Below are 14317 nucleotides of genomic sequence, written 5' to 3' on the forward strand. Positions count from 1 at the left end.
GCGGCAGCCCGGCGGGGCCGCGGAGGGCTCTGCCGCTGCCGGCGCGGTGCGGGCCCGGGGCGAGGGCGTGAGGGAGGTCGGCGAGGAGGTGCAGATCGCGGGGCAGCTCGCCCTGGAGCGGTTCTGCCTCTCCGAGGACGCGGGTGCGAGCACAGCCCGGCCCGGGGGCAGCGGCGGGGCCGGGGCAGGGGCAGGGCAGCGCCTGCGGGCACAGGGAGGGGCGCCCGGCCCTGGGCTCGGCCCGGCCGAGGCTCCTCCGCAGCGCTGAGCCCGCTCGGGGCTCTTGGAACGGGCAGCGGGGCCGCTGCGGAGAGGCCGGGGCGGGGCAGCGAAAGGGGAGGGCTCCGAAGCATCTCCGTGGGAGCAGAGGGGCGGGAGCGCTGCCAGCTCGGTCTGCAAAGAGGGAGACTGGGAGGGCATCTCTTCAATGTACATAAATAAAGGCTGGTGCCCAGAAGATGGTGCCAGACTCTCCGGTGATGCCCAGCAAAGAGCAATGGCCATAAATAAAGCGCAAGAAGTTCTGTCTCAACGTGAGGCAGAAGGTCTTTATGCTGAGGGTGGCAGAGCACAAAGGGAGGGTGTGGAGTCTCCCTCTCTGGAGACATCCCAAACCGACCTGGCCGTGTCCCTGTGGCACCTGCTCCAGGTGACCTGCCCGGGCAGGGGCTGGGGCTGGGACTGGGGCATCTCCAGAGGGCCTTTCCCACCCTCACAATACTCCTGATTCTGTAACATTGAGATAAAGGGTCAAGAACATGCCTGTTGCATTGTTAGGTTTTTATTATTGCCATTCTAGAGATGGAATTTCCTTCTAGTTTCACTGGTACCGAAAGAGCGTTTCTTCGCCGGCTCTGTCAGTCTCTTGGGCTGGTATCTGAAAGTAAAGGGTAAGTTGGAGTCCAGTTTTCATTTTTTTGTTCATTTTTTCCATTTTTTATGGAATTTCATGACTAGTGTTCAAATTACCTGTGTTTCTAGCATATCCCACAGTGTTGCAGGGAATACTACTGGAGAAAAAAGCTTAAAAATCAACAAATAATTCTCTTTGTGGTTTCCCACTTAGAAGAACTTCTGACCTGCTGGTTTGACATAGCTTGCATCTGTACTGTTTTGTGCATGTCATTGCTATGCGTATGATTTCTAAATCTGTGATGCATTTGCCACTTTACCTACAGGGATACATACAAAGTCAGGAATGTTAACTTTTAAGTACAATTTTCAAGCAGTGTTTTGGTGGCCTTGAATTCTTCCTTTGTTATATCTGTATAAGTAAATTCTTAACTTCTCTTCAGAGAAAACAAAGAAGTGAAGAAGACAAGTGGACGACTTAATGGTGGGATCCCTCAGGTTCCAGTGGAAAGAGGGGAATCAGAGTTTGATTCCTTCAGGCAGTCACTGCCAGTTTACGCAAAACAGGAGGAAATTGTCAAAGTAATAAAGAACAATAAAATTGTTTTGATTCTTGGAGAGACTGGATCAGAAAAACTACTCAAGTGTGTGTCTTCAATGAAATAAAGAAGATAACAGTATTTATACAAAATTGATGCCAGTTTTGTAATACTTGTAAGAAGGGATTTCTTTATGCTAGTTTTAGGGCTTCTGTTTTCCCACATGGGCAAAAATCTCTTTCCTTTTCAAATACTAAGTCAGCAGATCCATACGTGGTTATGAGCAGTTTTCTGATAGAGACTGCTTTTTCATTAAAATAATAGGAAATTCTGGAGGAATAGTAGCTGTGAGTTTTGTAGAGCTCTTTTTCCTCTAATTCTGTTCCAAGTATCCAGAGTATTGTGTTAAAATGAAAACTTACATGTAGGGCTTTCTGAATAGATTTCTCTGAAAGCAGGAGAGAGATGCTTCATTGTTTTTTGAAGACAGATTATACTTGAAATCAGAAATTTATAGTTGCTTCCTTTCTGCCCCTTCAGGTACCTTTGCAGTGATAATCCTTCTGTGAATCCTTTTGCAACCTGTGCAATGCTGAGATGCCGTTAAATTGTTTGACTGTGGTAAAAAAAGCTGTGACTTTCTTAAACTAAAAACTTTTAGTTGCTTCTTTACAGATCCCCCAGTCCATTCTTGACTGTTCCAAAAATGGAACTCCCTGTAGTGTATTTTGCACTCAGCTAAGACATTTGGCAGCTGTTGCTGTGGCTGAAGGAGTGGCAGCAGAAAGGAGAGAAAAGATTGGCCAGACAACAATTGGTTATCAGATCTGACTGGAAAGCAGGTATTGCTGGTATTTCTTGAAGTCACTTGATCCATGTGTAAAGTATAGGTGGGCTGTGTTAGTGAAGGTAATGAATGAAGCGTGACAAGGACAGTTTTCCTCCTATATTTGCAGTGTCATGTGGTAAGTTGTCTTACAGAACTGAATTGCAAGTGCTTTCCATTGATTTCTTCTAGGGAGAGTGTGTGTGTAAATCTTTGTCTTATGTTCAAATCACAGAATCATGGAATGGATTGGGTTGGAAAAGGCCTCCAAGATCCTCAAGTCCGACCCTTGGTCCAACTCCACTCCCTTTACCAGATCATGGCACTCAGTGCCACGGCCAATCTCAGGTTAAAAACCTCCAGGGATGGGGAATCCACCCCCTCTCTGGGCAGTCCATTCCAATGCCTGAGCACTCTCTCTGGAAAGAATTTTTTTCTGATCTCCAACTTCAATTTTCCCTGGCAGAACTTGAGCCCGCGCCCCCTTGTCCTATTGCTGAGTGCCTGGGAGAAGAGACCAACCCCCCCCTGGCCAGAACTTCCCTTCAGGTAGTTCTAGACAGTGCTGAGGTCACCTCTGAGCCTCCTCTTCTCCAGGCTAAACACCCCCAGCTTCCTCAGCCTCTCCCCACAGCACTTGGGCTCCAGTCCCTTCTCCAGCCTTGTTGCTCTTCTCTGGACCCACTCCAGCCCTTCAATATCTCTCCTGAACTGAGGGGCCCAGAACTGAACACAACACTCAAGGTGTAGCCTCACCAATGCAGTACAGTGTTAGATTTAGTACAGAGCTAAATAAAACCTTTTAAAAATGACCTTGGATCTGAGGAAGGAAACAGCTTCATTTACATGTGAGGTTATTCCGCCTCTGTGAGACGTCAGTCTTCTTGCCTTTCAGTTTGTTCACATTAGAATGCCAGATTCTGCCTGATAGGAAAGACATTGAGTTCCCTTACATGTCAGGTCTAATTTTTATTAGTCTTTGACAGAAGTGACATTCATTGCAGGCTGCTGGGATGCTGTTGCAGCTCAGACAGAAGTGGCACAGCTTGTTCCTGTGTCAAATGTGAGCTCCTTCTATACAGCAGCCTTCAGGAACTGGTCAGAGACCAAAGCCTATGGTTTGTGAAGAACTTCCTTTGGAATCTACATGGAGGTCAACCAACAGCAGAAAAAACCCATCAGAGGCTGAATTCTCTGATTCCTCTAGTGCTGAAAAGTAAGAAGTTGAGATCTCTTCTTAAGACTGTAGGTTGCAATGGATTTATTTATAAAAGCATCACTTTAATTTCTGCTTGTAATAAGAAGGTAGAAATGGTAGAAATGCAGTTGAAAGGTTCAATACTGTCCTGTGCTGCACTGTAGTTGTGGTTTCACTGAGAATTATTTCATCCATGTGTCTGCTGTTTGAGAGAGCAGTCAGGAATATCATCATGAATTATGATTATTGAGAAGGAGCAGAAGAGGTTTAACTGTAGCATTAAAAAACAATGCATGATCAGTATGGATTTTTAGTTACTGTTTAATATATTTTGGAATTCCTGTCATATATTTGGTCCTGCAGTGGGCTGATATGTAGATACAAATTGTTCTTGGACCACTTGTGACACTCGTGGTATTCCTGTACCTTTGCTTTTCAGAGTTGCAGTGAAACCTTCAGCTCCCACACTTCCCCACCCAAAGAAATGCAAAGGAAAAGACATTTTGCACTCCAAGCAATCCGCAGATGAGAGGCCAGCCCAGCCCTCAGTGCAGCCTGCAGAGAGCAGCAGCCACCCCAGCCCCTGTGCTGGGCCTTCTTCCCCAGAGTGTGGAAAGGTACAGTTCTCAGCAACATATTGCCCTGCTCTTCAAAAGCAATACAATTTCTTGCTGATACCTTTCTGCAACTATTAATTACTTCATTGATTAATTAAGAACCTAACTTAACTTTTAATTCGTAACAGCTACGTAATACTTCTTCTGAAACTTAAAATCTAGACTAAATATCCTTGTTACACTAGTTTAATGCAATGAAAATACTATTCTCTGCTGAATGTTCAGTTAAACCATGCAAAGTAGAAAAAAATCAGGGTGTTTTTTAAAGCTTGTTCTGATAAACAGTGAAGGTGTATTACTTTTTAAAATCTAAATTAGTATTTTGTACATGCAATTCTGAAGTTTTTGGATTCTGCCTTCCTCTGTTCATGTAATAGCATATATTGATACTGATTCTCTTTAAGCTTTGTGTTATCTGCCTGATTATGAGTACTTTGATTTTAGTGATCCTTTTGTTAACACAGCACCCCTTTTTCATGAGGTTATTGGCATAATTCTCCCTATATATTTGAATAATAAACTGCGGTAACATTAAACAGATTGCTGAGGAAACACCATGGACTCTTGGAGGATTTAGTAATTCCTCATAAGTATTCCAGCTTTTAAATACAGCCAGTGTAAAAGGGAGAAGGCATGTTTCTCGAAGGTGGAAATTCAAGGAATGTGCTGTAGGCTGCAGTCTAGGATGGTTAATTTGGTGTCATCTGGAAGTGTGTCAGACTCAATGAATTGTAATTAATCACTAGACTTTTCAGACCTGTCCTGCCCTACTTGTTTGCTGACCCTCATGGATGAACTGTTACTTTGAAAGGTGCTTAAAATATTGTCAAATAGATGTCAAATGCATTTTGAAGCCAGTTCAGACAGGACCACGAGATGAATTCTGTGTTTCTTGTGGAATCCAAGGGAGGAGGGGAGGAGCACAGTCAGGGGGTTTCTGTCTTCTTCTGTGTAAAACTTTAGGACTAAAGCCTGGTTTATTTTATTGTATTAATTTAATTTTTCCAGGGTTCCAAATCCCCTTCACCAAGACAAAATATGTCAATTCGGTCCTTCATAATGAAAAGCAGCAACCTGCAAAACATTGATATTTCTCAGCAGGAGGGTATATGGTCCACTACACCAAGTAATGAACAAAAACTCAATGCAGCCTTTTGGGAGAGCAGCATAGTTTGCTTAATATTTTCTGTTCAAGGGTCTGGATACTTTCAGGTGAGTCCTAAGCTAATACTAAATCTTAGCTGTGCTTGATGGTTTAGGAGAATGCAGCAAATGACTGTGTGTGGTGTGGAGGGCTCTGGTACTCTGGCAAGCAGAGCAGTGTGCAGATGTCTCTGGTTGCTGAGGAAAGAGTATTTCTTTCTTCTTTGAAATACACCCTTTTAATTAACTCAATTTGCCCCTCAAAGGCAAGGCCGAAGTGCCTCCAAACATCATGAATCACAATAATGTTTATGCTCTACCTTCATCCTTTAAAACAGCAAAAAGACAAAAAAAATCCCAACAAAGCAGAGGACTGCTACTCTTTGCATACCAAAGTAAATATTGTGAGTGAACAAGCAGTTAGTCAAGTCATAGCTTTCTGAAGTCAGGAAACTTGTAAATACCTTTATTGCTGATTTTGATAAAACCTGTTTTTGTCCAAAGTGTAGTTTGTAGAAGTTCAGAAGCTGGCCGTGATTGTTCCACAGCTATGTCTTGACTTCAGGTTCAGTGAGGTATTTTTCAACAGTTTGTTGTCAAATTTGTGGCCAGTTTGAAGTTAAAGACTTGGCCTGGCAATGCAAGTTGCAGGTTAGCTGTGTTGTAGAGCCAGCCTGACTCAGTTGTTCCAAGTAAAGGAAGTTCACCTGGTATCTTCCTATATAAACTATTCTTAAAAGTCCTCTGAACTTAAAATCTAATACACAACCCCAATACAGCTGTCTTGGCAATGCCAGTGCAGGACCGTGGTGAGGTACAGGCTCCATGACTTGGCCTATGCAGATGTGGTATTGGAAAACAATTTTCAGGAGCAGTTGGTACTGACCATGAGCTGTTGTATTGGTGCTCCTGGAGAAGGAAACTGGGAGGGGAGGACCTGCTCAAGTCAAGAGTGCAGGTGGTTGATGTTGCTTTGGCCTTCCAGTTTAACAATGCACTGCACCTTCATGGCAATGTGAGCTTAACTTCCCTAGTAATCTTCTCCTGTCCCAGATGTCTCTTCTTTATGTTCCACCTTTATTTTTCCTTTATTTTGTTCATTAATCTTCATTGAAGCCTGACTTGAGCCATAGAGGGCTGAATGTCTTAAAACAACAGTGGGTGCTGTGAACTTACCAAGGGAACTGGATCTCTTGGAGTCCTAAGTCATAACTTGTTTAAGATTCCCTGAATGGTTCCCTGACCTGTTGTGTGTGAGGTTGGGTATATTTTTGGTTGGTTTGGTGTGTGAGCAAATCGTGGTGTCCTTAAATAAGTTAAGTGCAACCTTGGACTGGCACTTCTTTCGTTTTCTCTCAGAATACTTGTCGTGTTGAAATTTTATCCAGCTTCATTGAAGAAGGAAACAAAAACAACTCTGACTTCTTTCTGTGCAGAACAGCTGCACTCCCTCAATTCTGTGTGAAAGGTTGTGAACATAGAGGGAGCATGGGAAAGAACAAATGGATTTCTCAAAAAGATATCTACGAGTAACAAGCAATAACTGATGGGCTGTTCTTGGTTCTTTGTGCTTCAAATCATTTTCCAACACCTCTTCATTCTCTGTTACAAGTTTAAAAAACCTTTAAAGATATTTGTGAGAAACTAACTGAGACATACTCTTTGTGGAAGTGGAAAACCAAATGATACTTGTAGCCTTCTAGATGGAAACATTTTAGAAGATGTAGCTTTGGGGGGGAGACCGTGTGACTCACTTCGAAACTAATTGGAAAGTTTCATGTCAAGTTCAGTTATTTACTGAATTCCAGCATAAACAGATATTTTCTCATTATGTCTGCTCTTTCATATTTCAATTTTTGTTCCAGGGTTTTGCCAGGATGGACTCAGCAATTGGGTGTGAGAGAAGTCAAGGCTGGGGATCGGCTGGTTCCAGAGGTGTTTTTAAGGTGGAGTGGATCTGAAAAGAAAGCATTCCTTTTCAGTTTGCACACCATTTGGTCAACCCTTGGAATGACAGTAAGAAAATACAGGTAAGCAGAGATGGCCAGGTAATGTTATTTTCTTCTGCAGTGTTCTTGGTAGAACTGTGTATTGTTTATTAGGTTGGTCAGCCTTGACATTTATCTCCAGGGTGCTCATTTATCTGTTAATCTGAATCACAGTTTATTGGTGTGCATTGTACCTTCTGCTAATGCAGAACTCCTGTTGAGGTAGGGGAGGTGTTTGGATAAAATGAAAACTGTCTCTTGCTCTATATATGTTCAAAAGATTTAAGTCTCTATGCTTCCAAAAAGAAGTTGTTTGGTTTTTTAGTTGGTAATTTTGGTTCTGGAGGTTTGTGCCCTGTTTGGTTCAAATGCATTCCCGAGATAGTCTGTCACAACCAAATAACTGTTGGTAGTTTATAGCTTTGAGTTTTCTGTATCTCTTGAAGGGAATTCAGAGATCTGAGACAAAATAAACCTTGGGGCAGTTGTCCAATTTGTTAAAGGTAAATGCAGCTACAAAAAGCAAAAGAATTGGCACGAGAGTTTTCTGTGGCAGTTCCTGTGATGTCCCAATCCTGTCCCAAAACATCTCCTTGACGATTCAAGAGCTAAACTTCTCCAAAACCTCTCCAGTTGTAAGAATTGGGAAAGGAGAATACTGTAAGAACAAGGAAAAGAATGTAGCACATGTTGGAGTTGACAGTGCTTCTCTTGTAAGTGGCTCTTAAGACCTGAAGAGTCTTAAAGGTCTTAAAAACAACTGGGTTATATTAATGTCTGTGATTCCACCAAGAGCCACTGTATCTCCCGTGACCTGCCTTTCCACATTCTCTGCCACACTTGATGGAATTAAAAGATGGGGGAACAAATGATCTTTAGGTAGCAAGTGAGTGACATGTGGAAAGTACAAAGTATGTGGTGCATCTGTTCATGGTGGTGGTGTGTTCATGGGGAATTCTGTGAGAACTGACATCTTAGTGGGAGTGAAAACACCCCAAACAGTCTGTAGGGCTGTGCTGATGAAAGTTTTTGTCTCTGCCAAGCCCGAGTGAAAAGCCTTGCTGTGCTGGGAGTTCTGATGTATGTGTTGATAGCAGAAGGAAGTAGCTCTTTTAGAGAGGGTGAAAGCAATCACCAGCATCCTCACCTAATGGCTTCATAGTAAGTAGTTTCTGTGTGTTCAGTAGTAGCAGTGCAAATAACTTCTGTAATTTCCTGATTGTTTGTAGGAGCTGGAGCCACAAGTTGGGGAGCAGTTGCTGCAGCTCTGGGACTGTATCCCTTTGGCAGGAGAAAAACTGATGGATCATTTCAAGTAATACGATGGAGGTGGTTAATTCATGAATTGCTTGCTGGTTTTGTGGTAGAGGAAAACCATTGACATGCAGAGTTTCATTGCAGTACTGGCTTTCCTTTGTAACTCATTGAAGAACAGGTGCACTTATTACTATGTACTCTCTTCCTTTTGATTTTGTTTCAGCTGGTTTAGGTTGTTGAATCGTCCCTCCTAACCATGAGGACCAGCTGCGTGTCTACAGTACAAAGATGAGGGAGAACATGGCACAACAAGCTGCTGAAGCTGGAAGTGGAAAAATAAGAGAGTTGTGTTGGTTTCAGTGTCCTTGTTTTAAAAAATGGCATAACACTGTTCACTACCCTGTTTTTGACTAAATTGTTTTTTACAGTAGTGTGCAGTGGATAGTTAAAAACATGTTTAAGTTCAAAACGAAGTTTGAAACAGTGAATGACATAGAAGTTTTTTGTGGGTTTACAATAGCACAAGACAGTTGAAGTGTGCAGTTTACGGTTCCAGGTTTCTCAAGCCAGTAAAATGTATGACAGTGCAATGTAAATTAATCACTCTTCCAGTTTGCTTCAGAAAGAACACCATGAGAACAGGTATCTCCAGATACACTGAAAGGTTCCCTAAGTGTTTGTTCAACTTCTGTATGCAAAGTGAGGGAGAGCAGGGTATAGTAATGCATGCATCTAGGCAGCAGAAGAATGGTAATTTTAAATTTATTTTAATTAATTTTTAAAATTTAATTAATGAATTTAATGAATTTAAATAGAAATAGAGAAGGGAAAGGAGTACAAAACTTATGAAATTGGATAGGTCAGTGATGTTTCCAGTTTCAATTATTTTTCACCTTTAAGAGTTGACTCACTCTTTGACAAGCTAAAACAGTCCTTTGGAGCCCTGCAGCCAGGTGGTACCCTAACTGTTCACTAATTTAGCACTGTTAGAAGGTTCGTGCTTCTTTTTTTAAAATATAAATAATTACCAGTAAATCTTTAGTGATTGTTTAATGTTGTCTTTGTGCTTTCTTTCAAGTTGAGTTCTGTTCTTAACATACTGCTTCCCCAACAATACAAGGAAAAAAAGATCAAAACCCCCCCAAAGCAGCAGGTTTTCTCCTGGAGAAAAGTTATACTTATGAGCAGTGTCACTGCCTGGCTGGCTGCAGGGTGAGCTCCCAGACGAATTCTGTCTCTCCCTCTGTGTCTTGTCCCAAATGAAGAAGGAAAACTGCAAGCGGGGAACCACTGCGTGTCCTGGAAAAGCAGCTGCAACTTTTCTCTCCCAGGTCGCTGCCCCAGTCGAGGCGGGCAGGCCATGATGCTGCAGGTGGCGGTGAGACTGGAGCAGAGACCAGGACACCAAATGCAGAAAAAAACCAGAACAGCCGTGCCAAAGAGAAAAGAACCAGCTCCCCAAGAAGCAGCATCAGCAGCCAGCAGCAATGAGGAGCAGAAGAAAAACGGCTTCTCTACTCAGCAGCACACACCCCCCCCACTCCTGTGTCCGGCCGAGCTAAAAAAAAAAAAAGTCCCCAAAACCAAAAGCGACAACCTGCCTACACCCAAGCGATCAAGAAGAAGACGGTAGCAGTTAACCACTTCTTTTTGTTAACTAATGGCATGGGCAGTTAGTGGCAGGGGACAGAATTTATATAATAATTCCAAACTACAACACTACACCACGGTGCCTTTCCGCAGGTGTTTACACAGAGTCTGCTGTGTTATGTCCCAGTACTCAAGTTCAGAAACTGCAGAAAGCATGCTTTTGTCAGAATTGAAACTTGGTGGGACTGTGCCAATTGTCATTTCAAAATCAGAAGTCAGAGACTTCTTCAGACTTTGGTTGAAGTCAGAGATCACAGGTACCCTGTTTTAAGACTCTTCCAAAGGGAAGTGGGACTGAAAAAGGGAGCTTTTACCTTCTCAGGCACAGTAGCAGTAAGTGGTAGAGTTGGTATCTCCTAAGGTTTGTTTCAGTCAATGCCGTTCCACGCAGTAACAAATCAAACCAACAGGTCCTGGCCAGTAAATGTGATCCAAGAGTTCCAGAAGTGTCTGTGGGCTGACAGGTCACATCTGTCTCTGGAACACAGAAGAATGGAAGGGCAGAGTAAGCTCTGTTACACATCTGTGAACACCAATCCTACTTTTTTTGTAAGGTGAGAAGTTTTTGAACTGTCAGCGTTTCAGAAGTGTTGAATTATTTGTAGCATCAGTGGTGAGACACCAGATGAGTAGGAGTGAAACAGGGAGAGGCATTCACCTTGAAGGAACATCAACACTGCTGTCAGGAAAATAGGGCTCTGACTATCCTTCAGAGTGAAGCTAGGTGGTGCAATTGGCTAGCACAGGAGCTCTTGTCCCCTGCAGATTGATCTAAAGCAAACCCTAGTTGTATTAGCAGTTGCAGATGAAGTGGCCTGTCCCCAGGAAAAGCCATGAATTATGGTAAGTAATTTCTATAGTAGCCTGCTGCTCTATGTCTGACAAACTCATCTGTGAGATTCCACCTCTCTGAAGAGGAGGAGGCCAAGAGTTACTCAGCTGCAGGTAGATATTAAAAGATATGCCTTAAAAATTGTTTCTAATAACCTTACAACAGTATAATACCAGGCAACCAGGATATGGTAGCTGTAAAAGGCTTTAAATAATAATTTTCTTCTGTAGACATTACTCCAGTGGAACACTTCCTGGTGGGTGCAGAGCTCTGCGAGGCCGTGGCTTCCTGATGGATGGACACCACTGCTCCCTGGACAAGCTGGCAGGCATGTTACTTTGGCCACTTGAACAATCAGACTTCTTACACTGCCGAGAAAATCAGGAAAGCTCATTTCCTGCTTAGCTGTGGCAACTCAGGGCATTGCCCTCCGTCTGCTGCCTCTGCCACAGGCGCTGGGATGGGCAGCGCAAGCAAGGGCAGGTCAGTTCAGGGTTACGGGCATTTGCCACACAAAGGCTGCAACTGAACTAGAAGCCAAAGCCAAACAGGCTCATGGCCCATTCAAGATCAGCCCAAGCCTCCTTTGTTTCTGCTGGCAAGAGAAGGAGCCGGTTAGCACCTTAAAGGCTACTTAACGCTTTGCAGGACCAGCACAAAACATCAAGATCTACAGCAGAAAGATGATTTACTCTGAGTTGGGGTTTTTTTGCCCACTGGGTGGGAGTTGATTTTGAAGGTCTTGCATGAAGTTGTACTCCTAAAATACAGCAACAAATACACCAGGCAAATGCTTTTGCTGAGTGAAGCCCTGCAGCAGTTCTCGTCTGCTTGACTGTGCCCTACAATAAATGGAGCTGGGACAAATCCTGCTCAGCTGTCCCTGTTTAGTGGCAGAAACCACTAAGAGTGTGCCAGAAGGGACAAGCCACGGCTCCTCTGAGGCCCACACTGAGCCCCCAACAGCCCCTTCCTCCCCTGACTTCTTGGCTGGCATTGTTTCCCTTGGATTCCTCCACCACCATTTCAAGCCTCTGAACGCAGCACCATTCTACTTCAGTCCCTTTGCCATCAGGTAAAACTGAATGTACTCCCAAAGTACAAAACAGGGCCAAAGAAATGATCAGAGGATAGAAAACCTCTCCTTTGAGGAAAGGCTGAGAGAACTGGCGTTGCTGAGCCTGGAGAAGTGAAGGCCCCAGGGAGACAGTATTGCCACCTTTCAATATTTCAGGGAGGCTTGTAAGGAAGTTCAGGACACATTTTTTGGCAGGATCAGTTGCAATAGGACATGAAGTAATATTTTTAAACTAAAAGAGGGTCGATTCAAATTAGGTCTAAGAAAGAAATTGTTTACTACAGATGGTATATCAGCCTGAAACTTTCAAAGATCCACAGGATTTGGAAAAGATGCTGTAGTTTTGAGAAACATTGTTGTGCTGTGGATAACACAGGGAAAAGGAAGAACTGCTTGGCTGTTTGCTTTGCTTGTTGGTTTTTTGTCTTTTAAAATGGAAACTGGGGAGGTCCAACTTGCATTTTAAAGGATAATGCTGAACCTCACACTGTTGAACTCTTCACTGAAAAGTTCTTGTCATTCAGATACAGAGCTCAAAGAAGTTCAAAAAGCACAAGAGAAAAGTCGAGCATCACTCAAGGCCAAAATGGCAGGTTTCTGAGATGTCTTTGTGCCTGCCACTTCTCTTCTGAGCTTCCCCTATTGATGGAACCAAAACTACAGCAGATGCTGCTGTGCTTCAGGGACATTCTTAGAACTGCACCTTGGCGGAACTAGTTCAAGCTGGTGGGAATGGGACTTTGTCTTATGGCAAATGGGACATGGGACAGAGCAGAAGGACATGACTATCAGTGAGTATTTGCACCTTACCCGGAGAGACAAAAGTTTCATTGGGGTAAGGAACTTCTACCATTTCTAGTCGCACGATGCCAAGTGACCATATATCCACTTTGGGGCCGTGTGGTTTGCCTGCCACAACTTCTGGTACCATCCACCAAGAAATCCCAGTCACTCTGCTCCCATAACTCTGCTCAAGGCTGAGCTGAGCACAGAGGCCAAAATCAGCTGAGAAGAAAAACAAGGACTGGGAAAGCCAGCTGAGATTAGGAAACCAAAATAATTCTGCATTCTAAGGCTGAGAACGCTCTCAGTTCTTCTGCATATGCCCCCTGTTGTGGGTCCTCGCTGGTGCAGGACAACCAGCAGCTCCTGCAGGAGATGCAGGAGGGCAATGACTTGTCTGAGAAGCTCCTTCCAACAGCAGTGGCTGGGGCCAGAGCTCAGCCCCACACTGGGCTCCCTCCTCCCACACAGGAACTGGGACCAGAAGCCTGAGCCATGGGTGTAGAGCCCAATCCCCATGCCCAGAGCCCCTGGGGACACTGGCTCTGGAGCAGCCAGAGGGAGGCATGGAGACCCCCTGGTCAGGCTGCCTTACCTGCACAGGCTGGGGCAGCGCGGTGTCCTCGTTGCAGAGGGGGTGAGGGCTGTGCGAGGAGCGCCTGCTGCAGCCTGACCTGCCTGGCAGCCTGACCTGCCTGCCCTGGCCCTGGGCAGTGACAGATGGGCCCCAGCAAAGGGCAGAGGGCCAGGACAGCCACCTTCTCCTCGTGCTGCTGCTGCTGGGCCCTCCTGCTGCAAAGGGAAAGAGACTAAAGCCCATCAGTGGAGACCACCAGGCCAGCGCTCACACAGCCTGCCCTGCCCTGCCTTCAGCACTGTGCTGAGCAATGTGGCAGGACAGGCAGGGAGGCAGCAGCTGAACTGGGAGCAGCTGGGTCACCAGGACTGCCTGTCCCAGTCCTCGCCCTGCCCTTCTCCAAGCTGTGGGCAGCAGTGGAGGCTCCCTGTTCCCACAGAACTGCGCCTGGTGGCTGCTGCCCAGAGGGTATCTTGGCGTGTCCAGGTGACGTCCTCCCTCAGGGTGTCACACCTGCCTGGCCACACTCAGGGGAAAAGTGACCACAGCTTGGATGGAGCAGAAGGTTGCTTTTCCTTCCAAAACGCACCTGGTGGGCAGCAAAGTCCTCCTCCATTGCCAGGCAAAGCATCCTTGCTTGGGATCAGCCTGCAAGAATCCAGCAGTCCTTGGAGAGCAGCCCCACAGCAGAAAGGGCCACTGGGCAGCTGCCACTCAGCACCAGCACCCTGTGCTCTCTACCCTGTGCAGCATCATTCCTCCCAGTGCCACCAGCTAGGACATGCCTCAGGTCCTGGTGGCTCCCCAGTCCCTCTGCCCACCGAGTGGCAGCACAAATCCTTCCTCCCTCCCTCCTGCACAAGTTAACTCCACTGGCCAGGTATCCCTGGCATCCCAGCACAGCCAGAGATGGGTGAAAGGCAGCCATCTCACCTTTGCCAGGTCCTCAATCAACCTCTCCAGACTCCTGGTGACTC

At 45.1% G+C, this 14317-nt stretch overlaps 1 protein-coding gene across 1 annotated transcript; it reads left to right on the forward strand.

Moving 5' to 3' along the window:
• Positions 1-1643: 1643 nt before the first annotated feature.
• LOC139684636 (3'-5' RNA helicase YTHDC2-like) lies at positions 1644-9444 on the forward strand. The gene is made up of 6 exons (XM_071580772.1): positions 1644-3433; positions 3855-4032; positions 5041-5244; positions 7041-7205; positions 8393-8492; positions 8644-9444. Exons 1-4 carry the CDS (start codon positions 3333-3335, stop codon positions 7134-7136), a joined length of 579 nt encoding a protein of 192 aa, XP_071436873.1. The 5' UTR covers positions 1644-3332; the 3' UTR covers positions 7137-7205; positions 8393-8492; positions 8644-9444.
• Positions 9445-14317: the final 4873 nt, after the last annotated feature.

Source organism: Pithys albifrons, chromosome Z (genome assembly GCF_047495875.1).
Source record: "Pithys albifrons albifrons isolate INPA30051 chromosome Z, PitAlb_v1, whole genome shotgun sequence".
In the NCBI taxonomy this organism is placed as follows: Eukaryota; Metazoa; Chordata; class Aves; order Passeriformes; family Thamnophilidae; genus Pithys; species Pithys albifrons.

What these genes read in the sequence shown, in the direction of transcription:
- LOC139684636 (XM_071580772.1), top strand. Translation starts at nt 3,333, where the DNA reads ATGGTTTGTGAAGAACTTCCTTTGGAATCTACATGGAGGTCAACCAAC. An exon ending in GATTCCTCTAGTGCTGAAAA is followed by an intron (nt 3,434 to 3,854) that starts GTAAGAAGTTGA and finishes TTTGCTTTTCAG; the next exon opens with AGTTGCAGTGAAACCTTCAG. An exon ending in CTTCCCCAGAGTGTGGAAAG is followed by an intron (nt 4,033 to 5,040) that starts GTACAGTTCTCA and finishes TAATTTTTCCAG; the next exon opens with GGTTCCAAATCCCCTTCACC.